This window comes from Cucumis sativus, chromosome 3 (assembly GCF_000004075.3).
Source record: "Cucumis sativus cultivar 9930 chromosome 3, Cucumber_9930_V3, whole genome shotgun sequence".
Classification (NCBI taxonomy): domain Eukaryota; kingdom Viridiplantae; phylum Streptophyta; class Magnoliopsida; order Cucurbitales; family Cucurbitaceae; genus Cucumis; species Cucumis sativus.
Window position 1 is genome coordinate 16,524,545 of NC_026657.2, and position 11,682 is coordinate 16,536,226.

Sequence of the window (11,682 nt, forward strand, 5' to 3'; positions counted from 1 at the left end):
AATTAGATTAATATGGTAAACAATCTATAAGCTAATCATAAAAGTATTGAAGTCACATTATCATTCGTGAAATTAATTGTAACAAAGAGACTCAAGTAAGCTCAAAAGCTCAAAGATCAAAATAGACATTTTTAAAAGTTTAGAGACCAAAATGGATTAAAATAGAAAGTTTAGAACCAAACTAAAATGTTTAACCTAAAAAAAAAGAAGGAAAACACATTTGAAAGAATTATATTAAACCGAAAGGGCCTTTTTGTTTTTTTGCACAAATATTCGAAAACCGAAAGCAAAAGCATCAAACCTTATTTTAATTTATCAAAAAATACATAAGAGAATAACATGAATAGTAATAATTAGTTCCCCAATATAAACCCTAAAACTAAAAAAGAATACAACAAAAGGAAAGAACAAGGAAGCATCACTAACTCTCTTGAGTTACTACAAAAAACAATGGCTTCACACACAGATCCCAATACCAATTCTTCTTTTTCTTCTTCTATTTTACTTTCTCCTTATTGCACTCCACAATTTAAATATCAATGGGTGACAAATTTTCTTGGTAGTTGAAATCCCAAATAAATGCTCTTTGCCCTCATACCCCAAGTGAGAGAAACCCCCATGATTCTCTTCTCTATATAAACTGGAGGGCCCTCCCATTGGCCGACTTCACCAAAAAGTCCCCCTTACAAAATCAACACAAAAGGGTAAAATTATCAAAAACTAGAGATCAAGAGAAGATGAGCAGAAGCACAAAGACCTCCATGGGAGATGGCAGGATCAAGAAGGACAAGAAGGTTTCATGGAGATCAAGATCATCTCTTGGAGGTTATATAAAAGAGCAAAAAGGAAGGCTTTACATTATTCGAAGTTGCATCGTAATGCTTCTTTGTTGGCACGACTGAATTTGCGATGTTCGATGTTCGATGTTCGATGTTCGTATCTCATTTCTCGCTCATGCTAATAGAGATACTTTCCACGAGTTGAGGTTCAACGTAACTCATGGAGATCGAGATCATCTCCCTTTTTGTTTACTTTATCTGTTTCTCCACATTTTGCCATCTTCAAAATGTAAATAGTAGAGAGAGAAAAATGGCGGTGCTTCTCTTTTTGGTTTAGTAGGGAAGAGTTGTGTTAAATTCTAGTTTTGATTAGTTTTAGTTACTTTGTACAGATCTTGATAAGAAAATTGAATTTTATTCAACTTCTTCCTACACTCTTCTTCCTATTTTTCTTTCTCTTTTGCTTGAGTTTCTATATAGGTACGTTCAAATAACCATTTTTATTTCGGTATTAATTATGAACTTTTATTTTCAAGAATTTAATATTCTTAAAAATAATTTGAAACGTTCGAATCTTTAATTTTTCTTTTTGATTTATAATATGACATCAGTTGGTCATATAAAAGAAGCTCTAAAAATTAAAAGAAGAGATTTAGTTATAACTTTTTTCTGAAAATTAAATAAAAACCTACAAAAGAAGTGTTTCACTTTAACTTTGCATTTCATAAAAGCCCCTACATCAATCAAAATAAGCATATAGTTGAAGAGTTTATGATAATTCTTTTTTTTTTCTTTTCTTTTCTTTTTTGTAAAATTAGAGTATATATTCCAAGGTTTGTGTAGGGACGTAGGAAATAGGGGACATATTCCAAAGTAGTGTTAAATCAAAGTTTTAAAAATATTCAATGAACCTTTTGGAAGAAGTTATTAAATACAACTTCAGAAAAAATACATTCCATTACACATATTTCTACCCCACCAATTTGATACTACACACACTTTCCAAATCCAATATAGTATTGTAGATGTTAATAAAATTTTGAAGGAGATGAGATTTTGAATTACTACTCTCACATCTACAATATTATATATTCTTAAAAAAAAAAACAAATAAATAAAGATTATATAAGAGATAATTAAAAAAAATATACTTGAAAATTTGGTATGAGGAGAAAGTTATGGTGAAAAACGTTGGCCTTTTTTGCTCTTATAATAATGAATTTTGATAATATATTTTAGTATTTTGAGGAGTCCGTAGGGTTGGGCTCAAAACAAAATTGCTCAATTGAAAGGTGACATGTGGTTCAAAATTCGTACCGATTCTTTAGAAAAATTCATAACACTCTCTATCTTTGACACACAAAATTTCTCTGATTTGAATATCTCAAATATCTACTACTTTCCTTCAGCTTATACTTACAAATCCTTTTAACTCATGACATTGCTAATTCTTTTAGTCCTAGTAAAAGCAATAATTTAGTTCCATAAACATTCTAGACATTTTTACCTAATGATTTAGTCCTTGTACTTTTAAATTTGTTAACAATTTAATCTTTAATATAAACAAAATTTGATGTCAATTTTTAGTAATTTTATGATTTAGACGTATTTTATACAAAAATTATCTAGTCTCTGAGTAGTCTATTATAGGGATTAAATTGTTACAAAGTAAAGTTTAGAGACTGAATTGTTACGAAAGAGAAATTCTTTGATAGATTAATTCAATAAAACTATGTGTTGGTTTAATAAATTAGAATTTATGGATTCAATATGTTATATATAATTTTGAAAATGTTAAAAAGTAAAAGGTTAGAAGAAAAGAAAAGCATTAAAAGAAAGTTAGAAGTAAGAAGTTTGAACATGTTGAAGAGAGACTGCCTGAACTGACGGTGTAAAAATAAGATGGGTCCCAGGGCATTTAAGGAAAGAAACACGTTCGCACGTGCAATGAGTACGCAATAATCAGCGATCCATCTCTGTCCTACAGCGTTCGTCGACCTTTCCATTTCCATTTTTACCCTTGATTTTAACTTGTTACGTGTCTCACTTTTCCACCTAAACATTACCTATTTTTTACTTTTTATTTGTCTTTTGCTACTTAAATTTGCAAACTTATTTTAACCATGAAACTAAAAAATTCTCTCAATATTTACTAATTTTAATGAAATTTCGAAAACTAAGCTCCTTAAACACACAAAATGGAGCATTAAAATCAAGGAATTGGTGCAAAAATAGCAAAAGATTTTTTTAATGATAATATGGTCTATGCTACTATATTTTCTAAATTATAAAAGTAGGAAATTTAAAAGTCGATAACCCTATAATTGTCCTCTATAGTCCTATGATTACCGTTTGGTATAACTAATTTTGTCATATTTGCAATATGCAAAAAAATAGGTGTCATGAGCTATTTTTTTTTTAAATGTTTTTTTGTCATTTGATGCAATTTTTTAAAAATAAATATCCAAATACTTACAATTTTTCAAATTATTTCTCTCTCTCTCTTCTTTTGGTACATTTTTGTAAATCCAAACCATTTTCTAATTTAATTTTTTACTGGAAGTTATGTTTTTATTAAAAAATGTTAAATTATATATTTTAGTTCTTATTAAATTCCATCACATCCTAACAAAATTGAGTCCATTATGAAGATTATAATTTGAAACAATTTGGATAATTGAAATTTCTCACATTCAATTCAATTTAAGCCCATGATAGAAAATTGGGCCAAAGAAGATATTAGGCCCAAGGTCATTAAACTTCTTGAAAATTCTATATAAATAAAGATCCTGTCCTTTCATTTAAAGGAGAAGAATTGAAAACGAACAAATCAAGCTTTGGAGATTTGAAGATCAAACATTTGATGCTCTCAAGACGTTAAAGTTCTTATTGATCTTAAGATTATTCTCTTATGAAAAACTGAAGACTTGGAAAACTAAACAATTCCTTAAATTCCAGAAGATTAAAACTTTAATTGATCTTAAATCGGAAAACTAAACAATTCCTTGAATTCCAGAAGATTAAAACGTAAATTGATCTTAAATCCATAAATTCTTACCGATTGAAGGGTTAAAAGTTTTAAGTTTTAACTTATATTCGAGAAAAAATATCAAATGATTGAATATTAGAAATTGTATCCACTATACTATATTGAAATCATGACAAAAATTTTACGAATAAAATATTTTTTTTTGAAAATCTCATGTGTACAGATTGACAAACTAGTGGAATCATCTTTACCTTTCATCTTTGACTATTTTGTAGAAAATAGCTAAAGAAGTCAGGATATCTAAAGATTACACTTCCAAACCTTTAAATGGCATTAGTAAGAGACCAAATACTTACAGGTGTTTAAAGAAAACTCAATCATTTGAAGAGATGTCATCCTTTTGAAGCCATGAAAAGCAGATGGGAACAATTGTCAAAGCCAGCCAAGGATGTATTGTAATCAAGAAAAATTTTATACTCGATGAATATATTTCGTCTTCTGAACGATCAAGTGAGGAGACACGTCACTCCAAATATAATGTCAATCGTGAAGATTGACATGAAGATAAGTGACACTACAATAAGGCCTTTGTTGGTGGATCATAAACACAAAAAAATGTCTACGTTGATGGCCATAAAACATCAAGTAGACAGACATCAAGAAAGCATGTCCATCAAGAAAAACAAGCCAAAACATGCACGAAAGACTCTTGCTTGATGCTTTGGCCATCAAGAAAGGGGACTTTGACGTTTTTTGTCCATCAAGTATATGGAAAAGCCCATCAAGAAAAAATTCTTTCTTGATACACGTTGAACATTAAAGTAAGTTAATATTGATGTATTTTGACCATCAGCTACATGAAAAAAACCATAAAGAAAAACCACTTTTTGATACTTTTCAAATGTCAATGTAAGGTAATATTGACACACTACAAGAAAAAAAGGATCTCCCAACGCACACCATCATTGGGAGATGTACAGAAAAGCATCGAGAAAGGATCTCCCTATGCATAAATGTTTGTCAGGATCGAACGAAATGCGTCAGGAAAGGATCTCTAGACACACACCATGCAGCGTTGGGATATCATGGACATCTCTCGTCGCTGCTTCAAAAACGTTGGGACAACCTCTCTCTCAACGCATATAGTACACGTCAGAGTTCTTTTTTTTTTTAAAAAAATTATTATCTTTATTTTTTTTGTAACTTGTGCCTTGTGGTACCTTTTTAAGTTATGGTTCAATTTAAATTCAATACAAAATTAATAACTACATTGAAATACCAATGCTTAATTTATAAAATTAGAACATATTTCCTCAAAAAAAGTCTTACAATATTCATTTGAAACAAATACTTAAAAAAGAAAAATACATCGTCTCTCATCGTCAGATGTTATCTTCGAACAAGCCCACACCTACAATCACATGAAATTAAAATACATTACTTAAACTTCAAACAAACCAAAATGGATGTCAAAAACCAAAACTTTTTTACTAACAATAATCAAACTTAACTCCATAATCAAACTACCATTCCATAACTTCATGATCAAACTACCCCATAACAACCGAACCTCTCAACCTTGAATTTTTCTACAAATGTAATAAGAATAGAATTCCTAAGCCTTGACTACTTCCACAAAAACTCACTTCGACGTGATGTTAAGGCCCACCTCCCCTAAAACTCACTTCATGATCAAAATACCTCATAACAACTCAACCTTTTAACTTTGACTCTTTCTACAAATGTAAATACAATAGAATTGCTAAACCTTGACTCCTTACATAAAAACTTACTTCGACGTGCCACCCAATGTAACAATTACATTGAAACCGTCAAAGTGATGTTTAAGCCCCTCTCCCTAAAAACTCACTCCATGATCAAACTATCCAATAACAACCCAACATCTCAACTTTGACTCTTTCTACAAATGTAACAACAATAGAATCGCTAAACCTTGACTCCTTACACAAAAACTAACTTCGTCGTGGCCCACCCAAGGTAATAATGTCATTCAGACCTTCAAAATGACGTTTGATGTAAGACCCACACCTAAGTTAAGAACAAAGAGGATAAATTTGTCTTAAGTGTTCTTAACTAGACGGTTTAAATAAAAGAAAGTGTTTTGAAGTAAAGTTTATATGTTAATATTTGGCAACCAAGTTAGTTCGCGAGAAAGGTTGGACGACAAGATTTGTGAAGGTTATGTTACCATGCGATTGTGGTGTTACACGAAATAGAAGAATAGGCAAGAAGAAGTAAGAAAACTTCCTAAGTATGCTTAATGGGTCACGTGTAGAGTTTAAGTTAAGCATTATTAAGTTAAACCTTAATTAAGCTTACACGTGCAACACTAAGAGTAGGAACTGACAACTGACAAGAGCTTAAGAGTGATGACTAAGCTTGCATTATGAGTAGTATAAATAGAAGTTGAGGCCAGATCATTACTTATTGTTACTCTACAAAATTCAAGAGAAGAGCTAAAGGGATGGGGTGCTATCAAAGGGGCTACGCGAGAAGAGGAAGATCAAAAGTAAAGGGAGTTTTAAGTAGCTTGTGTGAGTGTTTTCTTCAAAGTATTTAGTTGATTTCAAACTTCCTTTTCTGTGATGATTTGACATAATTTCAGTAAGAAAGTTTTTAAAAGAGATTTATATGAAAAGCTTATATGTTTCAAAGTATGTTCTATATGCATGAATGTTTATGAAATGATGTTCCAACCGTTAGTTTACTTCCTAATATTGACCTGACTATTATGTACACATAAATGATAAAGGAAACCATGTATAAAAGATGTACATGGTGAAATGAGATGAGACAGTGTATAACAGATGTGCATTGCATCTCAGCTTGAACAACAAGGACAAATCGGGATATTTTCAGATTCTGTTGATGATGGAAAACGGAAACATGCACAGCGAAATAAGGATTAGATTTGACTCTAATTGCAACTAAACACTGTAGTAATTAACATGCATTACAACCCTAATTGAAACAATGATAGGGTTAATAGAAAAGCTCACATTTGAAGCTTTTATATTCTCGTAATCTCCTCACGATCTTTGATGCCGAGACTACCACTAGTGTTGATCCGCTATTTCCGAACTTAGAACCAGGTTGTAAGATCCGAATGATGGAGAAAATAGAGAGAACGATGGAATTAGGAGCAAGAACATTTTGTTGAGATTCTTGAAACAAAAAGAGTTTTGGTTTTATTTTGCAATTCCAATTTGCAAAAACTAAAATTTCCAATAGTTCAATAATAACTTTTTGTTTTTAATAAACCATTTTTTTATAAGCAAACAACATGCAAAATTGTATGTAGTGAGCTTTCAAAACTCAACACTTGGTTATCTATCAACTAGGTGTTTTATATGCATGAAGCCAATTACAATCTCAACAACTTAGTCTAAGGACATTTTGCTAATTTGAAATTTAAATTAAAGTCAAACTTTGACATTTTCAAGTCAAAAGTCAACATTTTGATTTTTTACCATTTTGTTCGTCTTGACTAAATTTTACCTCTTGAGCGTGAATATGCATTTATTTTTCCAAAATTCAAATCACATTTGAAAATAAAGTCAGTCAAAGGTTGACTTTTCAAAATCAAAAGTTAAGATTTTGATTTTTCACAACTTTGACAATTTCCATCAATTTCGAGCTTCCAAATCTGAATATGTATTCATATTTTTAATATTTAAATCACATTTAATCATAAATCTCTATCTAAAACTTATAACCGACATTGGTATTACATATATTCGTTGATTTCTCTCTATTGACCTAATTCGAACAATTCAAATTATTCCAACATATTGTTCTTAGTTAGTTCCATATGAGATAGCATGAGAACCTAATGGACCTATAGATCATGGGCTCCAACAATCTAAGATTAACTGGCTAAACTCTTTTAGACTAAGTTAATAAACATTCGTTAGCTAACAGGTCATTCCACTAAAGTCCCGTAGTTGTAATCCCCCCACTATAGATATATTTATGTCCATCTCATATAACCATGATCAATAAGTTAATCCTGTTGGGATTTATGTTCTAAAACTTATAGATAGTAAATATAATTCATTGACCGTTATTAATTAATAAAATGTTATTATTATTATTTCAATAAGCGTTATTGGTTATATTATTAGCTTTGTCTTAATAACCTAAATCCAATAAACCAACATCCTAAGATATTTGATGAGTCTTCAACAATATGTAGAGACATACATGGATCAATGTTTGAGATACTCTTAAAGGGTCTATAGTATAGGGATAAGACTGAGTACCTTATCCTCGTAACACTATGATACGACTCACTTTGTATTTGATACAAACACAATGATCCAACACGTTCGGGTAGGTGAGTGCGAGTGAGGGTATCCTATGCAATGAGTTTGCATTAGATTGGACCATGAAATAGTTACCACTAGATGTAACTTCGTTAATTAGTTGAATTTCTATTTCATTAGAATGATCTAGATAACTTAGTCTTAATCCTGAGTTTATTATGAACTCCTGTTCGCGATGATTGTTCTTTGATTTGTACGGGTAAGAGTGACTAGATTGTCGACTCAATATACTTATCAGTTTGGGAACAAGATCAAGTGGGGAGCTGGAAACATAATCACACAAGATGGAATTCACTTCTTCTCGATTTTAGGGTAAGTAGATAAGTGTTCCCTTAAATGGTGTTTTTGGGACTTGAACAAAGGGCGCTACCCTCTCTATGGCATGAGAGGGATTTCTATTTATTGGTTGGACCATAAACATGTTGTTTATTAAAGGAGCACCAGTCTTTAAGGACTAGAAGTAACCTAGGGGTAAAACGATAATTTGATCCAGCTGGTTTTCCGAACAATCGTGAAGGACTAAGTTACTGATATTTGTCTATATTCGTGGATACAAAGATATTGATTGATGTGGTTAATGAGTTTAGCCAATTAATTTTAAATCGTTGTAGCTTTTGATCTATAGATCCATTAGGTCCCTTTCCTTGCTCGTAAAGGTAATGAGATTTATTTATATTGGTTGTAATTTGAAATGTTCAAATTTACTTTGGAAATTAGTATAATGTAAGGTGATACATTATAATATAAAGTTTATATTTTAATTAAATTTTATTATATAAATTTAATTTTGGATATGATTCAATATTAATTTATGAGAAATAAAATATTTGAATGAGTTCAAATATTAATTTAATGTGAACTGAATTCATATTAAAACTATGGGTTAAAATTTAATGCGTATATGATACACATTAATACTATAGGTTATGAGAGATTTATATTTGAATGAACATTGTGATGAATGATTGAGTGCAAAGACTTAGTGCAATGATCAATCAAGACGTTGAGAGTCATGATGCAAATGATCAATGAAGTTTAGGAACAACGCGGTTTGGAAATTATGCGAAGAAGAAACGACGATAACAAAACTTTTCCTCATCAAGAACCCTGAACGCATAAACGCACCTATAATGTATAATTCTTCAATTCGTTTCTTTTATTTTATTTTGATACCCTTCATTTAGTTTGCACAATTTCTTATACTTTTAATACCTCTACATACAATTCTTTTATTTGTAAATCAATTTTATATTCATTTATTTTCGCTTTCTATGTATCCATTAACTTCTTAAAAGTGACTACGCGTTGCATCGTACCAACATAGGTAGCTTAACAGCCTTGCACGAAGTAGGAAGCTAGATTGCATAGGAAAACGTTGAAATCTTTAGAGGTATGAAGTGTAAGGTCAAATCCCTTAGTTTAAACTTTCAAGACATAATAAATATGTCGTACCTGGAGCCATGAGTAGTCACTCAAGTTTTTCACATCAACTTAATTTGACAAGACATTAACCGCTTGGTAACCATTCTCTTAATCCTAGTTAAGAAGGTCTATTTAAGCACTTCAAAACTCTAAGACATAATATTTAGCCCAACATAACAAGTCACAAGTTCACACAACGTATAACCTTTAAGGCACTACCACTAAAAAAAAAAATTCTTCTTCAATGTTCTTCATTGTATTCTTGGCATCTATCATCAAGAAATGTTCACCTTTACGAAACCCTCGTCAAGCCACTCTATTATGAGTAATACACACTCCTCCTTTTCGACACGTAGAGCAATAATGTTATAAAAACAAGGAAAGCACAAGAGAGTGGAGAAACTCAAGGTAGGAAATACGAGAATAAAAGAATATGTAAAGGTGGATGCAAGAGAAAGTGAAAAGATATACAAGAATAAAAGATTATGTAACAAGAAGAAGAAAAGAAGAAGAAAGAAGAGGCAAAATAGCCATGCGAGGAAGGAAGATCTTGAGTTTCCAATGGAAAGCACTTCCTCGCCTGATGCTGATTTTATAGGGTTAGCAACAAGAACCCCCACAAGATCCACATTGGGAATTCAGGTCCTTGGAAGAAGAAGCAAAGGTAGAGAGTGGGAGACAAATTAGGCGGGCGAAGACGTGGCCGAGGAGTTTGAGAAACAAGAGATTATAAACACTCTGTTGGAGGAGAAAGTGTCCACCCACAAGAAAGAAGAGATCCTAGCGCATTCAAGGATGCTCTTGCAGGCACAAGCAGAGGAAATGTGAAAAAGAAAGTTGGGACCTCATCACCATCTATATGGCAAGCAATAAAAATCATGATGAGGGTGCGACCAAGAAGAGGAGGAAGCCGTAGGATCAAAGAGAAGATAACCATTTAAGGCTGAGGATTCCAATGATATCTTGTCGCATGTCCATCGCCTTAATCTCTATGTCATAAGAAAGACCTCCAAGGACAAACCACTCAAACTCCTCGCAACCCCGTTCGCCCACTTCTCTTCCAAGTAATCTCTACTCGCCAACTTAAAATTTTAGCAAATCCAAAGAACCACAATGATCCGCTCGCAAAAGCGAGGATATCCCCACTAGATCCTCACCCTTAGAAACCTCCTTTTGTCACTGGAATCAGTAGGATTTGCTAAGTATCCCAGTATAACACTCATTTCTTTTTACTTATGGCATTTACAATGCAAGTGATCACTTTTAATGTACTCTTTAAGCGTTGAATCTCGGTATCAACAAAAAGTGGCGTAATACTTTGTGCAAAATACTTTTCCCTTTGTTAGGACGAACCTTGTACCAAAACTCACCGAAAACCAGACAATGTTACAAATCGATAAATTCCTTCTCGTACAATACACAGTCGTACTTACAGGCATGAATACTCACATATCCCAAGCCCAAGTCACACATTATTCATTTTGCCTCTTAGAATGAGCTAGAAACATTGATAGCACACATTGGAAACACTTGTCTTATTATCTCTAACATCACGTCGAAGGATTTGTTGCTCCAACCGTTGAGAATTTTCACATGCATCATCGTAACCAAAAAGTTAAGAGATGAAAATTTTGAACAATCGGAGTATAGCTCACAGTGTGCTTGGTTTAACAATTCCTGAAATATATTCGTTGTCTCCCCTTCTACACTACTATTTAACAGCATGTCGTTCTCCAAACCTTCCTTTGCCGTTTTTTGTTCTTGTTCAATCGTCGTTTGTAAATTTTACAACATACCCAACATTTCATTGTCTTCAGGAAACAGATTACTGGTATTTAATTCATGGAATGGGTCACTGCTAGTTCCTTCATGGAAAGGGTCATTACTAGTTCCTTCATCAAATCTTTCTATACCTCTATACAAGTTCACTGGCTCACCATGATACACCTAAAATGTGTAGGATGGACATATTCCATTCGTTAATAAATGTCTCTCTATACTCTCTAATGAGTCCAAAGTAGAGTGTATACATCTCTTGCATGGACACCTTATCCGTCTGTACTCATCAACGTGATACTTGGCAACTGTTATAAATTGGAAAACTCCCCCTCTATAGTAAACCGATAACTTATCCCTAAGTTTCATC

At 32.2% G+C, this 11,682-nt stretch overlaps 1 protein-coding gene across 1 annotated transcript; it reads left to right on the top strand.

The window, feature by feature from the left end:
* Nucleotides 1-585: 585 nt before the first annotated feature.
* On the top strand, nucleotides 586-1,052 carry LOC105434872. The gene has a single exon (XM_011653061.2). The coding sequence runs from the start codon at nucleotides 738-740 to the stop codon at nucleotides 900-902; it is 165 nt and encodes a 54-aa protein (XP_011651363.1). The 5' UTR covers nucleotides 586-737; the 3' UTR covers nucleotides 903-1,052.
* Nucleotides 1,053-11,682: the final 10,630 nt, after the last annotated feature.

What these genes read in the sequence shown, in the direction of transcription:
- LOC105434872 (XM_011653061.2), top strand. Translation starts at nt 738, where the DNA reads ATGAGCAGAAGCACAAAGACCTCCATGGGAGATGGCAGGATCAAGAAG.